General features: G+C 43.7%; 1 protein-coding gene across 1 annotated transcript in view; it reads left to right on the top strand.

Annotated features, from left to right (window-relative positions):
* Positions 1–24,984, top strand: part of LOC115370644 (NACHT, LRR and PYD domains-containing protein 12-like) — a gene marked incomplete at its 3' end in the record, with an annotated part of 100,069 nt that overhangs the window by 67,520 nt on the left and 7,565 nt on the right. Inside the window, exons 4-5 of the mRNA XM_030067753.1 lie at positions 2,959–4,748; positions 4,856–5,029. Of these exons, the coding sequence (XP_029923613.1) occupies positions 2,959–4,748; positions 4,856–5,029 (1,964 nt within the window). The remainder of the gene's footprint in view (positions 1–2,958; positions 4,749–4,855; positions 5,030–24,984) is intronic.

Below are 24,984 nucleotides of genomic sequence, written 5' to 3'. Positions count from 1 at the left end.
AAATAAGATTCGGTCTTCAAAAAATGCTTCAAAAAGAGAAAAAGGGGGTGTCTCATCATCAAGGTCTATATGTTATATTATAAGCAGGTTAAGAGGTTGTTATGCCAATCCTGTATCACAACTTGCTAACACTGTTTAAGACTGGTTTAAACTAATATTGGTATGTTGCTTGGAGGCAGTCAACCAGGATAGCTTGGGGCATGTATTTTTACATAACATGAATTAATCAGCATCATAGCAACAATGTCATGTAACATTATCCATCAATATTACCTAGCAAAGCTTAACATCATGAACTACATGACCCTCAGTTTCAGACACAGCCACGGAGAGTGGAGCAGCAGCAGGTCCCTCATCTCCTGATGATGTTACTGAGGACGCGACACAAGGTGAGCTCATATAGTGGCAAATAAAAGTTATGCAGTTTCAACTGAAAGGAGCTAACATAAAGTAACCTGTTTTATTGAATAATAATAACAAGAAGAAGAAGAATACATTTTATTTAAGGGCGCCTTTCAGGACACTCAAGGTCACCATACAAAAGTACGATAAAAACAATCAATACAACATAACAATCAATCAAAAACAAAGTGCAATACAAAAAACACTATTAGGCTATAAGCAGGTTAAGAGGCTAATATGAATCCTATGTTTCATGCTTTCGTAGAGGGTTGTGTCCTTGTAGCAGATAGTGAGCAGGAAGAAGTGATAGAGGATGATGGAAGTAAAGAAGGAAAATGAAGATTGCACTGAGGGTAGTGAGAATAATGGTGGGAATGATAGTCAAAAATATCATTAAAATGCATAGTTTTATATAAAACAGCATCAAAATTTTTCACCGGCCTATTGGCCAGCTATAAAATCAGATTTCTTTTGGGGCCTCATGGGGCCCAAAATCCCTGGCGGCGCCCCTGGTTGCAGCCACTAGAAGTGGGTCAGCCACCATACTGATGCACCCCTAAAGGTGAAAGATGCACAGTGCACACTTATGGCCCTTTTCCATTAGTATCTACTCGGCTCGACTCTACTCGCCTCGACACGGTTTAGGTGGTTTTCCATTACAGTTGAGTAGCACCTCGCCGTGGGTGGAGTCATCTTAGCAAGGCGGCGCACTGTCCAGCTCCCTCTGGATTCTTTGGGCCGCCACCAAGCACAGAAAAGTCTCCATGTCTTTATTTGACCGCGGCAGCGGTTTGCTTGCCATTTTCCGACTTTGACAACTTCACTGACGATCAATGCGCACGGCCGCTGTTGCCGTTTTTTTTTTTTTTTTTTTAAATGTCGGGTTTTGTTTTCGTGCGGGAGTCGCTCTCGTCACTCCCTGTCCAATCAGTTGCCTGCACGGCGTTAACGTCACATTTTCAGCTCGACTCAGCTCGACTCAGCTCGCTTGGAACCCCGGCTGAGTAGGTCCCAAAATGGGACCTGCTAGCAGGAACTACGACCTAATGGAAAAGCTCTTAAACCGAGTAGAGTCGAGCCGAGTCGAGCTGAGTCGAGCTGAGTAGGTACTAGTGGAAAAGGGGCATAAGAAAACCTGTGAAGGGAGAGTGAAAACACTCCACAGGTGACAGCAGCACCAGGAGGAAGTTTAATATTCATGTGTACAGACCTGACAGTTTTGTAGCTGTACAGATTGTCTCAGTGGTTTTGTTGTTTAACAGTATTAATGATATTTTATAGAACATCTCATTCATCTGGAAACAAACTCACCTTGCTTTTCTAACTGTTTGCTAACGGCTAACTGAATGAGCTGCTGCTGGTTGTGAAAATCACTGGTTATTATCATCTATCAGTATTTACAGCACAGGGTTTCCACCTGTGTTTTACAAGCCCAGTGGACCACCAGGTCTAACTTAGCCCCCCATCAGGTCAAAGCATTGTGGGAAAATGAATTTTCAGCATGGATACAGAAAGTCAGTTTGTGTTTCCTGGTACAGCAACAAATTTACATTCATTCTCTGCAGCCTTTCCCTGATCTTAACCATAACCAGTTTATGCCTAATCCTAACCTTAACGCTAACCTGAACCTAACGCTAATCCTAACCTCAAAACACTATGTAACAGTTTTGCCTAAAAATAACAGCATCAGCCTCATTTTAATGTCACACTGTCATGTAATGAGTAGAGTGGTGCCTCTGTCATGGCCACTGTGCGCTCTGAAAGCCGGAGACAGGCGTACCGCTTTACGGCATGACATCATCACCTCAGCATCATCATGACATCATCACCTCAGCCGCAGCAACACCACCAGCTGTTCTCAGTACAGAAATCATAACAGAGCCCAAGAGACCCAACAAACATGCTGACAGAGGAAGCAATGAAGAGAAAAAGAGAGCGTGACCAAGCATGAGACAAAACTGGAGTAAATCTTAAACTGGCTTTTAGTTGCTGGTGAGCGCTTCATCACTTGGGAATATTAATATGGTATTCAATAATCTATTCAATTATATTTAATTAATTAGTAACAGTTTTTACTATTACAGATGAGTGGGCAGTTTCTTCTTCAAGATGGGTGTGACATAGGTATTAGGATTATTAAACACCTTTGCCAATGCATGTGTATTTTCTGAAAAAAAATCCAGAAAATACACATGCCAAAGCAATTTGCACACACATCATCTTGAAGTGAAGAAAGTGAGAGGGAGTAGCTATGCAATCAGTGGACATACCTTTATGGGAACTATCAACACAGTATGAACATGTTTTTAAGGAGTCAGATTTGTTGCATGAATAATAAATGACTCTACAACAGCTTCCTGATGCAGTAACCCAGTCAGGGCCTGCTTGTCCACTAACCACTAATGAACTGGGTAGATTCAATGGGATAGGGAATGTGTGCATTGACCAGGAAATGTTGGCATCACTCATATTTAGTATAACATCACATTTAGAATAACATCCTGTTATTGATGTGATCTGTTGTTTATTCATTCAGAAAGTCTTGCTGACTGCCAGCATGAACTTAAATTCAATCTGAAGAGGAAGTTTCAGGATTTGTTTGAGGGAATTACAGATGAAGAGGAGAGGCCAACACCTCTGAATCAGATCTACACAGAGCTGTACATCACAGAGGGAGGGAGTGGAGAGGTCAATAAGGAACATGAGGTCAGACTGATTGAAACAGCATCCAGGAAACCAGACACACCAGAAACAAAAATCACATGTGTGGACATCTTCAAAGCTTTACCTGGAAGAGATAAATCAATCAGAACAGTGATGACAAAGGGAGTGGCTGGCATTGGAAAAACAGTCTTAACACGGAAGTTCACTCTGGACTGGGCTGAAGACAAAGCCAACCAGCATGTCCATTTCACATTTCCATTCACTTTCAGAGAGCTGAATCTGCTGAGAGGGAAAAAGTTCAGCTTGGTGCAACTTCTTCATCACTTCTTCACTGAGACCAAACAAGCAGGAATCAGAAGGTTTGAAAAGGTCCAGGTTGTGTTGATCTTTGACGGTCTGGATGAGTGTCGACTTCCTCTGGACTTCAAGAACAACCAGATCCTGACTGATGTTACAGAGTCCACCTCAGTGGACGTTCTGCTGACAAACCTCATCAAGGGGAACCTGCTTCCCTCTGCTCGCCTCTGGATAACCACACGACCTGCAGCGGCCAATCAGATCCCTCGTGGGTGTGTTGACATGTTTACAGAAGTGAGAGGCTTCACTGACCCACAGAAGGAGGAATACTTCAGGAAGAGATTCAGAGATAAGAAGCAGGCCAGCACAATCATCTCCCACATCAAGACGTCACGAAGCCTCCACATCATGTGCCACATCCCAGTCTTCTGCTGGATCACTGCTACAGTTCTGGAGGACGTGTTGAAAATCAGTGAGGCAGGAGACCTGCCCAAGACCCTGACTGAGATGTACATCCACTTCCTGCTGGTTCAGTCCAAAGTGCAGAACATCAAGTATCATGGGAGAGCTGACACAGATCCACTCTGGACTACAGAGACCAGGGAGATGATCCTGTCACTGGGAAAACTGGCTTTTGAGCAGCTGGAGAAAGGCAACCTGATCTTCTACAAAGCAGACCTGGCAGAGTGTGGCATTGATATCAAAGCAGCCTCAGTGTACTCAGGAGTGTTCACACAGATCTTTAAAAAGGAGTATGGGCTGTATAAAAAAGAGGTTTTCTGTTTCGTCCATCTGAGCATTCAGGAGTTTCTGGCTGCTCTTTATGTCTTTCTGTCATTCATTAACTCTGGCGTCAATCTGCTGTCAGACGAACAGTCAACCTCCAGGTGGTCTGCATTATTCAAGCGCAAACCTAAGCTTGATTACCTTCACCAACATGCTGTGGACAAGGCCTTACAGAGTCCCAATGGACACCTGGACTTGTTCCTGCGCTTCCTCCTGGGTCTCTCACTGCAGAGCAACCAGAATCAGACTCTCCTAGAAGGCCTGATGACACAGACAGGAAGTAGCTCACAGACAAATCAGAAAACAGTCCAGTACATCAAGAAGAAGATCAGGAAGAATCCCTCTCCAGAGAGAATCATCAACCTGTTCCACTGTCTGAATGAGCTCAATGACCATTCTCTAGTGGAGGAGATCCAACAGTACCTGAGATCAGGACATCTCTCCACAGAGGAACTCTCTCCTGCTCAGTGGTCAGCTCTGGTCTTCATCTTACTGACATCAGAAGAAGATCTGGAGGTGTTCGACCTGAAGAAATACTCTGGTTCAGAGGAGGCTCTTCTGAGGCTGCTGCCAGTGGTCAAAGCCTCCAGGAAATCTGTGTAGGTTCATAGAAACTGGATAAATACATCATACTTTCTATGCAAAAAAAATAAAATAAAAAATAATAATCTATTTAAAGTTATTTTCATCTTTACTTCCTCTTCAGGCTGAGTGGCTGTAAGCTGTCAAAGAGAAGCTGTGAAGCTCTGGCCTCAGTTCTCAGCTCCCAGTCCTCTAGTCTGAGAGAGCTGGACCTGAGTAACAACGATCTGCAGGATTCAGGAGTGGAGATGCTCTTTGTTGAACTGGAGAGTCCACACTGCAAACTGGAGGCTCTCAGGTCAGGATTTCTAAACACACGACCAGTTAAATCTTGCTTAACATGCAGCTTGATGTTCTCAATAGATAATGTCAGTGTATCAGATTCCAGACAGTGAAGCACAAAAGAAACACAGTCATCTCTAAACCATTTAATGTCTAATCCATTTGATATTTTGCTGTTTTTGTTGATGTTTGTCATGGATGTTACTTCTTAGTGTTTTTATTGCAACTCAGTTTTTACCCCAACTTTTTACACAGATTTGGTTCCATTCCCATCATACCAACAGCAGCGCAGATAATTTTAAGATCCAAAAGCTGTAGCCAATATTAGATGTTTTGTTTTGTTCATGTTGGCCTTGAGATGGAAATTATAGTTCAGATTCTTAACCATTTAGTGGCTTTGCTGCTCCATGTGAGTGTGATACATTCACCAAGTTTGGTCCATGAACTCCTTCCCTTTCTAGAATGTTTCACTGGGAATCAAGGATTCAAGGAAACTTTGTCATACCAACAACATGCACATGAGGAGGTACGAAATTAAGAACTGAGGTCCGGTCAAGCCAATAACAATAAAAAAAAAACCACAATATGAATATATAAAATGTGTGATAACATTACTTACTTATATAAATGTATTTACATTTGCATTGAATATAGTGCACAGAACCATCCGGTCGGCTAATTTAGCCAATATTGCACCTGTCCATGTGAGGGGGCAGGGGTGTATGTGTGTGTTTAAAGGGGGCCAACAGAGTTCAGCAGCCTGACAGCTTGTGGGTAAAAGCTGTTGCTGAGTCTGGTGGTTCTCTCCTGATGCACCTCCACCTCCGGCCTGAGGGGAGGGGGGCACACAGTGGGTGTGCGGGGTGGGTGAGGTCCTTCCTGATGCTGGAGGCCCTTTTCCTGCATCTGGCTGTATAAATGTTCATGGTGGTGGGGAGGCTTTCACCGCCCTGTGCAGAGCCTTTTTCTCTGCAGCAGAGCAGCCACCATGCCACACTGTGATGCAGGAGCAGAGAACACTCTCCACTGCACATCTGTAGAATGAGGTCAGGACTGAGCTCCCAAGTCCAGCACGCCTCGGCCTCCTGAGGAAGCAGAGTCGCTGGTGGGCCTTCTTGGCAAGGCGAGAGGTGTCAATAGTCCATGTCATCATCATCATCATCAACCTTTATTTGACTAGGCAAGTTAATTAAGAGCAGACTCTTATTTACAATAACGGCCTAGGTGGGGGTAGTGCCCCCCTGGGGAGGGGTTTGGGGATAAAAAAAAAAAGGGATAAAACAGGGACAGGGTTAAAGACAGACATATAGACATAAACAGAGAAAACAGTTGCTGTAGCCAGCACATGAAACACAGACACGGAAGTTTATATCATGCACAACCATCAGCAGTATTACACATAACAGACATGAAGCACATAAATATTAGTGATGTTAAAGACATAGCATTGCATATAACTGATATGGAGGCATACATAAATTAATAATGTTCCAAACATACGGTAAAAACAGACAAAAGAGTGGAAAATTACACAGTCTACCGGAACTTAAGACACAAATGCAACAAGAGTACAAATCATACACAGTCAACATATATATATATATATATATATGTATACAGTACAGGCCAAAAGTTTGGACACACCTTCTCATTCAATGCGTTTTCTTTATTTTCATGACTATTTACAAGACGTAGTCACCTGAAATGGTTTTCACTTCACAGGTGTGCCTTATCAGGGTTAATTAGTGGAATTTCTTGCTTTATCAATGGGGTTGGGACCATCAGTTGTGTTGTGCAGAAGTCAGGTTACTACACAGCCGACAGCCCTATTGGACAACTGTTAAAATTCATATTATGGCAAGAACCAATCAGCTAACTAAAGAAAAACGAGTGGCTATCATTACTTTAAGAAATGAAGGTCAGTCAGTCCGGAAAATTGCAAAAACTTTAAATGTGTCCCCAAGTGGAGTCGCAAAAACCATCAAGCGCTACGATGAAACTGGCACACATGAGGACCGACCCAGGAAAGGAAGACCAAGAGTCACTGTACATGGCGCCGGACTAATGGCGACAAGCAGCAGCAGCGTGGTGTGCGTCTGAGTCTAACCTGTGTTGTACAGTCACTACTAACTTACTGTTATTGTCTGATCGTGCGGATAATCATGGCAACAACAACTTACGCCAGGCTGACGGTCCTCTTACTCAGTCTGACGCTCCTAAGTCACTTTTGGAGAGGACTTTGTGAATATCAGGAGCCACTCCGGTACAGCCGGGAGTTTCTCCTGCTGCTTCGGGACTCGGGCACAGGAGTTGTGGATCCCTCGTCGGCTTTCCCCGCGGAGATCACCCGGCATGGTGCCTACTGGGGGGACAGGAGAGGAGCATCGAGGCCGAGGAAAAGGGGTTGTCGAGCCGGCGTGCGCCAGAGGCTGAAAAAGCAGGGCCATCGGAGGATCCCGCTCCCCTCAATCATCCTTGCCAACATACAGTCCCTCCGAAACAAGGTTGACAATCTGCAGGCAAACGTAAAGTTCTTGTCGGAGTATAGGAATTCCTGCCTGATTGCCCTGACGGAGACGTGGCTTAAGCAGCATGATCTTAAATCCGACTTGGAAATTGACGGCTTTGGGGAACCACTGCGACTTGACAGAGACCCAGCGGTGACTGGGAAATCACTTGGAGGTGGGCTCTGTCTCTATGTGAATAAAAACTGGTGTAGCACTGTTGTGCTCAGGGAATCACTCTGCTCTCCCGATATCGAAATTTTGTCTGTGTCCCTACGACCATTCTATCTTCCGAGGGAATTTCCACAGGTTTTTATTACACTTGTGTACATTCACCCCAAGGCTAACGTCGATACTGCCTCACGGGTTATTGGGGAAACAGTTCACAGGCTACAGAGTATCGCACCGGATGCGCCAAACTTTATTATGGGTGACTTCAATCTCTGTAAGCCTGGTAAAGCGCTCAGTAATTTTCAACAATATGTCACTTGCCCCACTAGGAATATGAAATGTCTTGACCTTTGTTATGGTTCCATCAAGGGAGCTTATAAATCCTGGAAGAGAGCGCCTCTTGGTACGTCCGACCATAATGTTGTTTATTTGGCTCCGTCCTACAAAGCTGTCCTGAAGGAAACAAAACCCGAGCGACGCTTGGTTCCGGTGTGGTCAGCGGACTCCATCGAGCACCTCCAGGACTGTTTCTCCTGCACAGACTGGGAGTTATTTAAGGACGCTTGCACTGATCTCGATGATTTAACTGAGACTGTGACCTCTTATATAAACTTTTGTGAAGATTTGGTAATCCCCAAGAAATTAATCTATGTATTCCCTAACAATAAACCTTGGGTGTCCAAATCTGTTAAAAATATTATAAATCAGAGAAACATCAGCTTCAACCAGGGGGATGTTGCTCGAAGCAGGGAGTTGCAAAAGCAAGTTAAGCGGGAACTTAAACTTGCAAAAATGAAATACAAAGACAAAGTTGAGACCCTGTTGAGTACAGGAAACTCACGTCCTGCATGGGAGGGCGTGAGGTCTATTATGGATATGCAGTCTAAGAAGTGTCCCATTTCATTTGCTGGCAAGTCTGACCTTGAGCTTGCCAATCATCTTAACTTGTTTTATAACCGTTTTAATTCTCATGATTTTAGCATGGAACTGTCCACATACAGAGACGCCGGTCCTGAACAGAAGGAGTTTTGTGTGGACAGAGAGACGGTTTATAAACTTTTCAGGGGAGTGAAAGAGAGGAAAAGTCCTGGTCCAGACAATATTGGTGGCCGTCTTGTCAGGAACTGTGCAGAGCCACTGGCTGATATATTGTCTTTTATTTTTACAAAGTCACTTCAGCACCATAGAGTCCCTCGCCTCTGGAAGGACTCTGTGATTGTACCTGTGCCCAAGATTAAAACGCCCAAATCCCTCAATGACTTTCGTCCTGTGGCATTAACGTCCCTGATTATGAAAACTATTGAAAAAATCATTAAGGAGGAGATCTTGGCTGCTACACATGTTAATTTAGATCCACTCCAGTTCGCGTACAGGGCAGGCAGGGGTGTCGAGGACGCCATATGCACCCTTTTAAACTTGGTCCTCAGTCATCTAAGTCCTCAGTGTCAGACAGCTCAGCACCTTACTATCCCCTGTTGTCTGACACTCACTGCCCCCCCCCCCCCCCCCCCCTCCCCACCAACAACTACACTACACCCTACATTACTGGCAGATTGCAACACGTAAAGACTGGAGGGGAAGGGGTGACTCCACAAGGCTGGATCAAGTCTGACAGCTCCTGTATCCCAGTCCCGGGCATCAGGTTCTGTCACTTGGTCTCACGGTTTCACACTAACCCTGAACCTCCGGCGGAACGTGTTGTTCTTCAGGGTTTTGCAACTCAGTTCTTCTACTCATTTGTACTTACCCTCTACTTATTTGTACTTTTTGTACTTTTTGTACCTTTTGTATATTGTTGCAGATTGTATATAGTCGTTCACTGTATATAGGAATGTCATATATTCTTTCTATTTTATCTTTATTTCTATCTTATTTTCTTTTATTTTTTATTATTATTACCGTTATTATTATTATTTGTATTTTTTTAAATATTTTTTTTATTTTTATTTTTATTTTTTACTTGCACAGTGCCGGAGTTGTTGCAATTACATTTCACTGCTGCTGTACTTGTACATTCATGCATGTGACGAATAAACCTTGAATCTTGAATCTTGAATCTTGAATCTGGACGGCGTTAAAAATTTTGCACGGCTCCTTTTTATTGACTTCTCCTCAGCTTTTAACTGCATCCAACCACATATTTTAGCAGACAGACTTACCAGCACCCACAGCATTGACCCTGGTTTAATATGTTGGCTGGTTGACTTTTTAACTGAGAGACCTCAGAAAGTGAGAGTTAACGGGGTCTTGTCAGATCCCCTTTTGTCCTCCACTGGCTCCCCCCAAGGATGTGTCCTCTCACCACTTTTATTTGTTTTATATACAAATGAGTGCCGGAGCCAGTACAAGAACAGACACATCATTAAGTTTGCAGATGACTCGGCCATTCTGTCTCTACTCAGTGATGACGACACTGAACATGGTCCGGTGGTGGATGCTTTTAGCGACTGGTGCAAACACTCCTTCTTGGACATTAATATTGGAAAAACGAAGGAGATGTTAATTGATTTTAGGAAGAGGCCTCCATCTATCCCCCCTGTTTTTATCCGGGATCAGGCCGTGGAATTTGTACAGCAGTACAAATATCTGGGGACAATTCTGGACAGCAAATTGTCCTTTGATTTCCATATTGATGCTGTCTGTGGAAAGGCCCACCAGCGCATGTATTTTTACCGGAAGCTCAGATGTTTTAACGTTGACAAATCTTTTATGAGAATGTTTTACTCTTGTTTTATTGAGTCTGTTTTAACCTTTGCTTTTATATGTTGGTTTGGGTCACTTTCCCTTAAAAACAAGAAAAGACTGTCAAACATTGTTAAGATGTGCAGCAAGATCGCTGGTACTCATCTTGAGGATCTCTCTTATTATACAGGGTCAGAGCCACAAAGAAGGCCCAGTCAGTCCTGGCTGATCACAGCCACCCCCTGTGCGGGGAGTACAAACTGCTACCGTCCGGTCGTAGATATGTCCTGCCAAGATGCAGGACTAACAGACTTAAAAAATCATTTGTCCCGGCCTCCATTGGCTTACTGAACGGCCTCCTGTAACCCTTGTTGTGTTTATGTATGACTTTTTTATGTATGATTGTTGTTGTATTATACTGTGTTTCATTGTTTTTTACTGCTGTCTGTGGAACAAATTGCCCCTTGGGGACAATAAAGTTTACCTTGACCTTGACCTTGACCTCTGCTTCTGAGGACAAGTTCATCCGAGTCACCAGCCTCAGAAATCGCAAGTTAACAGCAGCTCAGATCAGTGACCAGATAAATGCCACACAGAGTTCTAGCAGCAGACCCATCTCTAGAACAACTGTTAAGAGGAGACCAATCAGGCCTTCATGGTCAAATAGCTGCTAGGAAACCACTGCTAAGGAGAGGCAACAAGCAGAAGAGATTTGTTTTGGCCAAGAAACACAAGGAATGGACATTAGACCAGTGGAAATCTGTGCTTTGGTCTGATGAGTCCAAATTTGAGATCTTTGGTTCCAACCACCGTGTCTTTGTGAGACTCAGAAAAGGTGAACGGATGGATTCCACATGCCTGGTTCCCACTGTGAAGCATGGAGGAGGAGGTGTGATGGTGTGGGGGTGTTTTGCTGGTGACACTGTTGGGGATTTATTCAAAATTGAAGGCACACTGAACCAGCATGGCTACCACAGCATCCTGCAGCAACATGCCATCCCATCCGGTTTGCGTTTAGTTGGACCATCATTTATTTTTCAACAGGACAATGAGCCCAAACACACCTCCAGGCTGTGTAAGGGCTATTTGACCAAGAAGGAGAGTGATGGAGTGCTGCGGCAGATGACCTGGCCTCCACAGTCACCGGACCTGAACCCAATCCAGATGGTTTGGGGTGAGCTGGACCGCAGAGTGAAGGCAAAGGGGCCAACAAGTGCTAAACACCTCTGGGAACTCCTTCAAGACTGTTGGAAAACCATTTCAGGTGACTACCTCTTGAAGCTCATGGAGAGAATGCCAAGAGTGTGCAAAGCAGTAATCAGAGCAAAGGGTGGCTATTTTGAAGAAACTAGAATATAAAACATGTTTTCAGTTATTTCACCTTTTTTTGTTAAGTACATAACTCCACATGTGTTCATTCATAGTTTTGATGCCTTCAGTGAGCATCTACAATGTAAATAGTCATGAAAATAAAGAAAACGCATTGAATGAGAAGGTGTGTCCAAACTTTTGGCCTGTACTATATAAATACATTCATACATACATATACACACATACGTACACATACATGTATACATATATATACATACACACATACATACACATACATACATATACATACATATACACATACACAGATGTGAGGTCGTTGGTGAGGTGTACGTCCAGATACCTGACGCTGGAGATCATCTCAACAGCTGTTCCTCTGATGTGCAGGGAGAGGGGATATGTCTAACCCTCCTGAAATCTACAACCATCTCTTGAGTTGTGGAACGTGAAATGAATGAAGTAGATACAGACCAGAACACAACACAATTTTGAGCAGTGATGAAAAGCTGATTTATTTTTTCAAGGATGCACAACAACATGCACTTGTTTTTGTTTTGTTATTTTCAGCCTTGTGGTCTCCAAAACGGTGGAACTACACTAGGCAAAAAAAGTTCTGCACCGCTTTTTCAGTCTAGAATTTCTCCCCTTTATTTTACCAACGTGGCTAAACATTTTTTTTTTTTTTTTTGAGGGGAGCAAAATCCCATTCAGTGTGTTTTCAGTGGATCATGAGGAGGAGGTGTGAAGCTGTTACTGCTGAAAATGGAAGTTCCACACGTTACTCAGGTCCAGTAGAAAATGAATAAAATATTGTGCTTCCCACCTGTTTAGCTGTGCTGCCTCATCCTTACAGTTAGACCCTTTTGTAAAGGGGACCGGCATTCCACCAGTGTAACTCACAAATCCAACTGGTCTGATCACAGGGGAGAAATGATCAACTGAAAACACACTGAATGGGATTTTGACCCCTTCAAAAAGGGGGGGAGGGGACATGTTTAGCCATGTTGGTCATACCAATCGATTGACAATCCTTACAATTTATTTATCATTGAAAAGGGGACTAATCAGGCTTTCTAACGGTATAAAAGACAACACCAATCAGTATTGTTAATGGGAGAAATGATCAACTGAAAAAATATTGCAGGGGATTTTGTCCAAAAAAGATTGGTCGCTTGCTCACTCATTCCATAAATGCAGGATCCTTTCAAGTTTTATCTCACTAGAAAGAGGATGAACGAGGCTTTACAATAGTATAAGATACAGCACTATTGGGTATAAATAAAGGGGAGAAATTATAAATTGAAAAAGCGGTGCAGAACTTTTTTTGCCTAGTATTTTCTGACTTATGACTGCTACTGTATCCAGTGTTGGAAGTAGCGACGTTACTAGTTTAACGTCATTTGTCAGTAACGTGGTCGTAACGTTGCTGTTTTCTAAGTCAAGTAGCTTTTAAGTAGTGAAACTATTTTACTGATCAAATAGCGCGGTAGCGTCCAGAGAAGCTACATTTTCCCAGGCATTTCTAAACCTTAAACACAACAGAGCTTTTCTAACCAGGAGCAGCAGGTGATGTCACCGCGGCTCACGGACCTGCACGTGTAGCTGACAGACGTTCTTCCAGGTGGCGTCGCCTGCGGGTCATTCCATGTCATTTCACCAAATTTTCAGGACATCCCACACACTTGGGTCTCAAAAAATTCTGAAAAATTCACTAGTTGTTCCCTATTTATCCAATAGGTGCACTGTAAAATTTTAGTTTGCTTGGATGGATATTTTTTGAGATATGGCCAATTTAGTGAGGGGAGTATGCATAGACATAATATACGTAGACGCCTCATGACGTGCTGGAACGTGAGCAGCGTCGGCGCCATATTGGATGGGTCTCTTCACTCTAGGCTAGCACCAGAGTCAACCAGAGTCAATGGAGAGCTAGCAAAAATGCCGGTATTTTGTGCAGCTTATGATTGCAATAACCGGCACAGGATTTAAACCAGATCGCGTGGGATTACCTTTCAGAAGTAAGACTTTACAATAATTTTGGTTATTTTACCATTTATAATATTATATCATCGTTACTTACGCGTAACGTTATTACAGCAGGAACTGGTACTCTCTCTCTCTCTTTGACTCTTGCTGTTTTTTTTTTCTTTTTCTTTTTAAAGGTTTCCCAGTAATACAGGCTGAAGGCAGTGGGAAGTTGCTATAAGACGGGAGGGTTTTGTTGTGACCGAGTCGTCAAAGCTCTGTAGTGAGCAGGACGGGTCAGACTGTCAGTGATGTCCTCTGTGTGTGTGTGTGTGTGTGTGTGTGTGTGTGTGTGAGTGAGAGAGAGAGAGAGAGAGAGAAATAAATTCAAATGAACAATCAAACTTGTTTCTTTTTTAAATTATAAAATTAATTCATTTATACATGTATCTATATGCCATACCATATGTTTTTGTTATAATACAACATCTTTCAGCATGAAAGTACGTATTTTTAATGTGTGACAGCATCCTGTATCATAACTGAAACTCTGCTGTTTGTAACAAACCAAACCCTGGGAAAATCGGGTAAAAATTCGGGGAGTTATGGATTATTAAAGTTGGGGATACAGTAGAAATAAATGCAGTGGGAGCGCATTAGAGACCCATCCAAGATGGCGGCCACGCTGCTACGTCAGCTCCAATAGGCAGCGGCAGCCTATGAGGCGTCTATGTATATTATGTCTATGGGAGTATGTGTCGATTTTGGTGTGATTTTTGCACATCCTTATTTTTCCTCCATCTTCAGGTGTCAATATCTCAGGAACTGCACCACATAGGAAACTGAAATTTGGTACAATAATACACCTCCACCTACTCTCTCATATATATACATAATATGTATGACATATATATACAATATACAAAAACATCTGTCACACATCGTAACTGGTAGGCAGGCCAGCCCCTCGAAAATGAAAAAAAAAAAAAAATCACACAAGTTTCATGGTCGACCATGTTTGGGCCTTCAGAAAACAACTTTGTATTTGCCCCTCTTCTTGATTTTTTCAGAGTTTTGAGATACATACATGGACTGTCCAAAGCATTAATGCTTAGTCAGATATATCCAAATCCCCAAAAAAAGTTTTCATTGGCCCATAACTGCATGTGGGAATGTATTAAAAAATCCGATCTCTATTTTAATTTAAAGTTCAAAGCTTGCTCTTTCCTGGGATATAAAACATTTTTTCTTAATGCAAGTTCTTCATTTTAATTTTTGATCCCAAATATGGGGATATTTCATCACTTGTGAATATTGAAATTCCTCAATATTAGACAATTCAATTCAATTCAATTCAATTCAATTTTATTTATTTGTATAGCCCAGAATCACAAATACAAATTTGTCTCAAAGGGCTTTACAGAAAAATACAACATCCTCTGTCCTTAGACCCTCACATCGGATGAGGAACAACTCCCTAAAAAACCCCTTTAACAGGGAGAAAAATAGGAAGAAACCTCAGGGGAGCAACAGAGGAGGGATCCCTCCCCAGGACGGACAGACGTGCAATAGACACAGATAACAAACAATAAAATGTATGGGAATAGATAGGTGGCGGATGAGGGATGATGACGCCAAGGCAAGCTGGATGCACCAGAGCAGCCAGGGACCCGGGCCACACAGCCACCTACACCACGACGACCTGGATCAGAAGTAGACAGAGCATGCACTCGGACAAACACACATCAACCATTCACACACACTCACACAGAGACAAAGGTGGCACATTAATTATCTGGAGAAGAATAATTGATAATTAGCTCCGTGAGAGCAATAATCTCATAATCTCGTCGGCAGGTGAGTGCTTGGGTTACTTCATTGAGACAGAGAACCAGCCCACCGTACCACTAACTGTCAGCCATAAGTTAGGCCGAAGAGATGAGTTTTTAATCTAGATTTGAAAGAATCAACAGATCCAGATTGCCTGACGTCAGCAGGGAGGTTATTCCATAGCAGCGGGGCACAATAGGAAAAGGCCCGGCCACCTGCTGACTTCTTCTTAATCCTAGGTAAGCAAAGCAGCCCCGCATTTTGAGAGCGGAGAGCCCGCGATGGAATGTAGGGTTTAAGGAGATGTGAAAGATAAGATGGGGCAAACCCATTTAAGATTTTGTAGGTTAACAGAAGCACCTTAAAGTCAGATCTAATATGCATAGGAAGCCAATGAAGGGAGGCCAGAATTGGAGTAATATGATCAAATTTTCTAGTTCTAGTTAAGACCCTAGCTGCAGCATTTTGAACCATCTGGAGACTTTTGGTGCTGGCCTGTGGGAGACCTGAAAACAGAACATTGCAGTAATCAAGTCTGGCTGAAACAAATTCATGAATTAAGGTCTCTGCGTCAGCCATGGACAGGGAAGACCGAATTTGTGCTATATTACGTAAATGAAAATAGGCAGTCTTGGTGATATCCTTAATGTGCCTGTCAAAGAATAAGCAGGGATCAAAAGTAACACCGAGATTTTTGGCTGCCACACTTTGTGAAATCACACAGTTGTCAAGTAGAACTGTTAACTGTTCAAAACAGTGTCTATGTCTGGGAGGGCCGACTACTAACATCTCAGTTTTATCTGAGTTTAATAGCAGGAAATTTAGTGACATCCAATTCTTTACCGCAGCCAGACAGACCTCTAATCTATTGATCTCTGTGGGATCATCAGCCTTTATGGGCAAATATAGCTGAGTATCATCAGCATAACAATGGAAATTAATACCATGGCTACGTATAATTTGTCCAAGTGGCGAAATGTACAGGGAAAAGAGAAGAGGACCCAGGACTGAGCCCTGAGGTACCCCGCATTTAACATTGGAGAATTTGGATCTAGTATTATTGTACATGACACACTGTGTTCTTTCAGATAAGTATGAGTTAAGCCATGCACGAGCCTGGCCCGTGACACCAAAATTCTCAGTTAGTCTCTCTAATAAAATGGAGTGATCAACAGTATCAAAGGCTGCACTGAGGTCCAGTAATAAAAGCACAGAGGTAGAGTCCGCATCAATAGCCAACAGAAGATCGTTGGCAACTCTAGTAAGTGCTGTCTCAGTGGAGTGACAGGCCCTGAAAGCTGATTGGAAAGGCTCATACAGCTGATTCATACAGCCAAATGGGTGGAGAGTTGTTGAAAGACAACTCTCTCGAGCACTTTAGACATGAACGGGAGATTGGAAACTGGGCGATAGCTATTTAAAGAACTAGAATCAAGATGTGGTTTCTTTAAAAGCGGTCTGACCACAGCTGTCTTAAAGCTGCTGGGCACAATGCCAGTACTAAGAGATAAATTAACAATATCTAGCATTGTAGAGCCCAGTAAAGGCCAGGATTCTTTATAAAGCTTGGCAGGTAGCGGATCAAGAAAGCAGGTTGTCGGTTTAGAGGCTATCACAAGCTTAGATAAGGTATCAAGTGAGACAGCCTCAAAAACCGAGATAGTAGGGACTATTGGTGAGCTAGCGACTGCCAATGAGTCCGCAGGAGCTGCAGCGGATTCAGAATTAATTTTTTGCCTGATTTCCTCAACCTTGTTGCCAAAAAAGTCCAGAAAATCATCTGCTGTAAGTGATAAGCTAGTAGCAGATGGCTGTTTTTTGTGAGCTTTGCTACTGTCTCAAAGAGAAATCTAGGATTATGTTTATTAGTGGCGATTAAGCGGGAGAAATAGGCTGCTTTAGCCACAGCTAGGGCGCGCTTATATTTCAATAAACTATCATGCCAGGATAGGTAAAAAACTACTAACTTCGATTTTCGCCATTGTCGTTCCAATCTCCTGCAGGCCTGCTTCAAAGCTCGTATCTCTTCATTAAACCAGGGTGTGGATCTCTTCAGTTGCCTCGGTCTGGTAGAGAGCGGGGCAACTGTATCAAGGAGACTGGAGAGGGCCACATTGAGGGAACTAGTAAGGTTTTCGACAGAGCCTGTCTCTACAGTGAGAGGAGCCAAAACTCCAGGCAACTGCTGGCTAAACGCAGCAACAGCAGAGGGACCAATATGGCGACTAGTGATTACATCTGTGCCACCACTAACAGGACAGGCCAGTGATGCCTCAAATTTAATAAGAAAATGATCTGACACAGCAGAGGTGGCTGATAAGACAGTCAGATCAGAAACAACAATCCCTTTAGACAAGACCAGATCAAGGATATTACCATTGCAATGAGTTGCCTCTTGAACAGACTGAGTAAATCCAAATGTATCAATAAGATTTGAAAATGCTTTATTCAGTGGATCATCAGCCTTATTTATACGGATATTAAAATCTCCAAAAACCAAGATCTGTTCAGAATGGGTAACTAAGCCTGACAAAAATTCACCAAATTCATCTAAAAACTGAGAGTAAGGACCAGGCGGTCGATAGATCACCACCATATAAAATGGAGAAAGGCTATGCATGGCTGAGGAAGATGAACTCAAGACAAGAGCCTCAAAGGATTTAAATTTATTTTCCAGATTAGATGTAAAATTAAAGATATCTTTGTAAATTAAGGCAACACCACCGCCTTGTTTATGAGCCCGGGCTACATGGGCATAGGAGTAATTAGGTGGAGTAGCCTCATTTAGGGGCAGGAAAACATTTGGTTTCAACCATGTCTCACACAGACCAATCATGTCCAATCCATGATCAAGTACTAGATCATTTATAAGTAAAGCTTTGGTAGCCAGAGATCTAATATTTATAAAACCAAATTTTAGGTTCTTGCTGCCATGACCAGTGGTGAGCAGATCTGAAGACCCACCACTGGCTGAGGTATTAATAGGGACCAAACATGTGTGATTAGCTGACTGTCCCAAACCTTTACGCTTAGGACGATGAGTAAGCACAGGCTTAATAGCTTGAGGAGTATGGTTTTGTAGTCTATAAGGTGCTTTGTTACAGGAATGTACTACAACAGTAGAAGGGGTAGTTTGTAGATTCATATACCGGCCAACCAGGAGACTGTGAGTGGGCCAGTGGGGTAGGGAGACTGTCTCCATGTCACAAGCCAAGCCAGTAGTCTGATTATCTATACTATGAGAGACATCCTGACCAATCACCTTAACTACACTAGATGACTCCACACCCACACTAATTCTATACCTAGCAGGCTCTCTAATCACCTGCCACCTGCCGAGTATTAAATCCCTAGTGTCAAACAGAAGCTAAAGCTCTATCTATATTGCTAGACAAAAGAGCGGCGCCTTCCCCAGTAGGATGAAGGCCGTCCGCTTTCAGCAGGTGAGGCGGCCCCAGAAGGAAGGCCAGTTATCCACAAAGCCAAAACCGTGCTCAGCACAGTGACGGGCCAGCCAGCGGTTCAGTGAGGTTAACCTACTGTACATCTCATCATTACCCCTCACCGGTAAGGGACCAGAGACAACTAATCGATGCCGACACATCTTTCTAGCTAGCTCAAGTGTCCTGACTAAGCTAGCTTTTGTGATCTCTGATTGCTTCATCCTAGCATTGTTGGTGCCGACATGAATAACAATGTTCCTATAGCTACTGGTGTAGTGTGCCTGGGTCCCCTGTTTCTTCCTCGATGCTGCCAGCACCCTAAGATTATCCTCTATGTCGGAGACTCTGGCCCCAGGTAAGCAGTGAACCACAGCTGGCGAAGCTAGTCTAACATTGCGGGTGATGGAGTCTCCTATCACTAGCGTGCGTTGCTCTACCCTGTCAACAGGAGCGGGAGAGACACGCTGGCCCACGGGGTTACCAACGGGGCTGGAGAGGGGCGAGAACCGGTTTGCAGTCAGGAGGGGCGACCGCAAACCAGGCCACACAACCAGTGACTTGCTCTTGCGAGCCTTCCCACGCCAGCTAACAGGGACAAACCCCGCCGCCTCTGCCGACGAGGCTAAGCTAGTGCTAGCGCTAGCGGGCCGCCTATCAGGCCCGGGACTGAGGCTATCTGGAGTGCCCGTGATGTCTAGCGTATTCCTAGCTGAAAGTAGCTGCTCTAAATCACGGACACGTCTCTCTAGTAGAGACATCCTATCTGAGAAAGCGGAGCAGTCACTGCACACCATCGTTGTCCAAGGCTGGATTTACTGCAGCAACACAGAGCTAACTAATAGCTACGCTAACGCTAGTGCTAGTACATAAGCCAGTAAACAGAGTGCGATTAGCTCCGCTAGTCTATCGACTCTGAAGAAGTAGCAGGGTTATCACAATAGCAAGGTAATCAAGTTATAAAATCTACCAGCTACAGAAGAGACGTAATATGTATGGCTAAAGATTAGTTTGAACAGGAGAGAGAGAGGGAGAACAGGTAGCAGCGACCTTACGAAGCAGGAAACAGCGTCACAGCGTCGCAGCGTCAGGTGCGTTCAGGTAGCTTGCGTTTGTGTCTTATATTCATATATTGTTTGTTATTTGGTCATTATTAACCTAAAGTACAATGAACATTGCATCAGAAATGCATTTATTTGTCACAACATCAACATTTTCATGAACGTTTTACCAAATCTTTTAAGCTGCACATTCACACTGTTCGGGGTTTCATTTCCAAATGGCTATTTCCACAGTAAAGTACCCATTCTGAATTTCACCAAATATGCATAAAATTGACTACTTTACAAATTGAAACCATTTTGGTGTGATTATCTTCAAAACTGAAAAAATTTAGAATGGGCACAGAATGGGCACTTTTTCTGCCCCCACATTAGCATATCCACACCACCTGCTTTTTGTCATTATGTGAAGCATGTTGTGTGTTTTTGTTGCCAGGGTTTGTAGCAGTAAAAGCAGAGAGTGGACAGTTTCATCAACTATTGAAATGAACTTTTTTTTTTTTTTTTTTTTGCCTGATTATCTGTTTGACGGACAGTTTTAATACCATGAATATACAGTTATAAAGGTTGTATTGAAGATGGCGCCAGTGTGTGTGGCACGCCGTCTGATGCTCCCTGCTGTGCTTGTGTTTGTGTTAATACTAACAATTGTTCCCGGCAACATAAACTCTCTGCTGTGCTATGATCGCCAAGCTCTGCTAAAGATCAAACTTTTGATCTTTAGTTTGATCTTTAGCTCTGCTAAAGATCAAACCTGACATCAAGGATCGCCGCCTCCCCTGCTCCTCTCGGATGTACCTGCTCACCTCCTACACGCTCGGGTTCTGCTTCCCCGGAGGAGACGCCACAGACGCCGTGGAAAGCGCAGTGGCTCTTTGGTTAAAATCAAAGCCTATCTGGCGCTGCGGGAAAATCGGCTCCACTGCTACCCGTCATTGCACAATGCAACCTGCCGCCGCCTGTCCTCGTGGCGAGTCCTGGACCCCGCTGGAACCTGGCTTGAACCTGTTGTTGGCCCGGATGAGGAGACCCACCCCCGCCGTCCTTGCCTCCCTCGCCGTCGCCGAGGTGGAGTGGATCACCGCCACCTCCGACCGCTGGCTCGGGCAACCCAAACGGCCGATGTCCCGGCTCCTATCAGATGTGCCCTGGTTAACGCCAGATCGATTGTGAACAAAACTTTCATCCTGAAGGATTATTTCACGTCGCAGGATTTGGACCTGCTGTTTGTGACTGAGACCTGGCTGAGTGCTGGTGAGTCTGCCGCCTTGTCTGAACTGTTGCCGCTTGGCTGTACTTGTTTCAACTCACCGAGGACCACCGGGCGCGGTGGAGGAGTAGCTGTTATTTTAAAAGAGAACTTAAACTGCAAACTCCAGTCGCGTTTCTCCTTTTCAAGTTTTGAGCTGTGCATGTTCGAGCTCGGGCGCACCAGCCCGATACTTTGCGCGGTAATCTACCGACCGCCTAAATATAATAAAGACTTTATTCAGGAGTTTTCGGACTTTTTAACTGGCTTAGTGCCAAATTATGATAGTATTTTAATTGTTGGAGACTTCAATGTGCACGTCTGCTGTCCGCAAAAGCCGCTGGCTAAGGATTTTATAAACCTCATTGAGGCCTTTAATTTCGAGCAGCATGTTACTGGACCCACGCAAGAGCATGGGCACACTTTAGACTTCATCCTATCATGTGGTTTGACTACTTCCAATGTCTTAGTAGTTGATGCTGTTTTTTCCGACCATATGCCTGTTTTATTCGAGTTTTCCCCGCCCTGCCTTGTAAACAAACCGTGCGCTGTTGCGCACAGGTGCCGTATGGTTAACCCTGGCACCGCCGCACAGTTCTGCTTTTTATGTTACTTTGTCTGACCCAGTGTCACCCCTTGACACGAATACTGAAGGTTTAATGTCTTCCTTCTTGACCACTTGCCATAATATAATTGACTGTGTTGCTCCTCTTAAAACGATGCGTCCCAACCTTAAATCTGAGCCATGGTTAAATGACGTCACGCGTGCTGCGAGGCGTGAATGCAGGCGAGCTGAACGCAAGTGGAAGAAAGACAAACTCCATGTTTCTTATGATCTCATGAGGGACAGCTGGAAAAGATATCAAAAAATTGTTAAACAGGAAAAGACAAAGCATTTTTCTGACATCATTTCCAGTCATTTTAACAAACCACGTGTTCTTTTTAAAACCATCGATTCTATTTTAAATGTTCCCCAATCCACCTGCCTTGAGGTTTCTTCTGAGGTCTGTGAAAAATTTCTTGTCTATTTTGTTGAAAAGGTAGAAAACATCAGAGGCCACATATCCCCCCCTTTATGTGACCTTTCTATTGCTCACACTTGCCCTGCGGTCCTGAACCAGTTTGAGCCAGTCTCTCTCCTTAGCCTCAACAAAATTGTCACCCAGCTAAAGCCAGCCGGCTATCCCACCGATGTTATCCCACCTCGCCTTTTTAAAGAGGTTTGGGAGACCATTGGTCAAAATGTCCATCAAATTATAAACAGCAGCCTCGCCTCAGGCACTGTTCCGGTGTACTTTAAACAGGCCATAGTGGAACCTCTAATAAAAAACCCAAATCTGGATCCAAGCATCTTGTCAAATTTCAGACCTATATCGAAGCTTCCTTTTATTTCCAAGATCCTTGAGAAAGCTGTACTTCTGCAACTGCAGTCTCATCTTGATGTTCATGGCATCCTTGACATCTTTCAATCTGGTTTTAAAGCTTTTCATAGCACTGAGTCTGCACTTTTAAGAGTTTTTAATGATATTTTATTGACCACTGATTTTGGTAACGCAGCCCTTTTAATGCTTTTGGATTTAACAGCAGCATTTGATACGGTAGATCATGCAACTCTCATTGCTCGCCTGGAACAATATGTGGGTTTAAAGGGTACAGCACTTGATTGGTTCAGGTCCTACCTGTCAGAGAGAAGTTTTAAAATTAAAATTGGTAGGTAGGTAGGTAGGTAGGTAGGTAGATACTTTATTCATCCCGCAGGAAATTCACATTTGACTGTGACTGTGTCTCCTCATGTGCCCCCCTACCGTGGGGAGTTCCCCAAGGGTCCATCCTTGGACCAGCTCTCTTCTCTCTATACCTTCTCCCGCATGGGCAAATTTTTAAAAAACATAATATATCATATCATTTATATGCAGACGATACCCAAGTATATCTCCCTTTTAAAAGAGGCGATGGCAGCTCGGCCACACGTCTGCTAGACTGTCTCAGGGAAATCAAAGCCTGGATAGCCCAGAGCTTTTTAAATTTTAATGAAACAAAAACTGAAATAATCATTTTTGACCCCAAGGGAAACTATAATGCCCCTCCTAAGGACCTGGACCCCCTTTTACCTTATTTTAAACCCACAGTTTCTAATCTTGGTGTAAAGATTGACAGTGATTTTAAATTGGACCAACAGATTAATTCTGTTGTAAGAACCAGTTTTTATCATCTGAGGCTTTTATCCAAGATCAAATCTGTTCTATCTTTTAGTGATTTTGAGCAAGTGATTCATGCTTTTATTTCCACACGTTTGGACTACTGCAATGCACTTTATTTCGGTGTTAACCAGGCTTCCCTGGCACGCTTGCAGTTGGTCCAAAACGCTGCTGCTCACCTTTTAACAGGCGCCAGAAAACATGAACACATCACCCCGATCCTCGCTTCTCTTCACTGGCTTCCAGTCCATTTTAGAATTAATTTTAAAATTTTATTGTTTGTTTTTAAAGCACTAATTGGATCAGCTCCACAATATATTTCAGACCTCTTAGCTGTCTACACTCCCTCAAGATGTCTTAGGTCAGCTGATCAGCTCCTCCTCGTTGTCCCTAAGAGTAATTTAAAAACACGAGGTGATCGAGCATTTTCTGTGGCGGCCCCTAAATTATGGAACGAGCTACCACTAAAAATAAGGTTGTCCCCCACCCTACCTACTTCTAAATCACGTCTTAAAACTTACTTTCATTCATTGGCTTTTAACTCAGCGTGAGAGTTATGTGACCTCTGTTCTTGTGTGATCTCTGTTTCCTGTTGTTTTTTTTGTTTTTTTTTTGTATGACTCTTATCTTCTTTTAAACCTGTTTTTATCTGTATCCTCATTTTAATCCTCATTTTCTTAACCATTGTGTCTTTTATTGTTAATTACTGTGCAGCACTTTGATAAACTTTTTATGTTTTCGAAATGTGCTATATAAATAAAGTGGTTATGGTTATAAAATATTCTCCCAAAAATTGTATTCGAACTGTAGTCAAAAGCAAGATCATTTGAATTTTCTACAAAGCTAACCAAACCAACCAAAAAAAAAATCCAGTCACAGAAATTCAGTAGAAATCTTTTAAGAATGGCTGTGGCTGGGCCTGGGGCCGGGGCCGGGACTGGGACTGTGGCTGGTAGAGGCCGGAGAGGTGCCTGGGGCTGGGGCTGGGCCTGGGCCTGGGGCCGGGGCCGGGACTGTGGCTGGTAGAGGCCGGAGAGGTGCCTGGGGCTGGGGCTGGGCCTGGGCCTGGGGCCGGGGCCGGGACTGTGGCTGGTAGAGGCCGGAGAGGTGCCTGGGGCTGGGCCGGGGCCAGGGCTGGGGCCGGGGCCGGGACTGTGGCTGGTAGAGGCCGGAGAGGAGGCCTGGCAACCCGTACAAGAGGGTACTCCAACTATAACTTGCAATTCAAAAAAAGGATATGGTTTGAGTTAAATACTACATTAAAATAATGCCTCAAAAACACAACAATGTTTTTAACTCCTCAGCGGTCAGAGTTAATGCCAGTGTTGTGCCAAGGTACATATCCCCGATAAAAATTGTGTCCCCTGTCCGCGGGAGCCAACAGGAGCGCGCATACATTCAACGAGGGCGGAGCTACGATGTTTTAGTGCTCAAGTTTTATCCAGGAGCTTTTGCAGAGGGTTAGGGTTAGGGTTAGGATTAGGTTTAGGATTAGTATTAGCAAATATAAGCAGCTGCTTTGATTGAAAACCCGTGTTTTAC

Source organism: Myripristis murdjan, chromosome 2, assembly GCF_902150065.1.
Source record: "Myripristis murdjan chromosome 2, fMyrMur1.1, whole genome shotgun sequence".
Taxonomy (NCBI): Eukaryota; Metazoa; Chordata; class Actinopteri; order Holocentriformes; family Holocentridae; genus Myripristis; species Myripristis murdjan.
The sequence above is the reverse complement of the archived record's forward strand: the minus strand, read 5'-3'. Positions and strand labels throughout refer to the sequence as shown.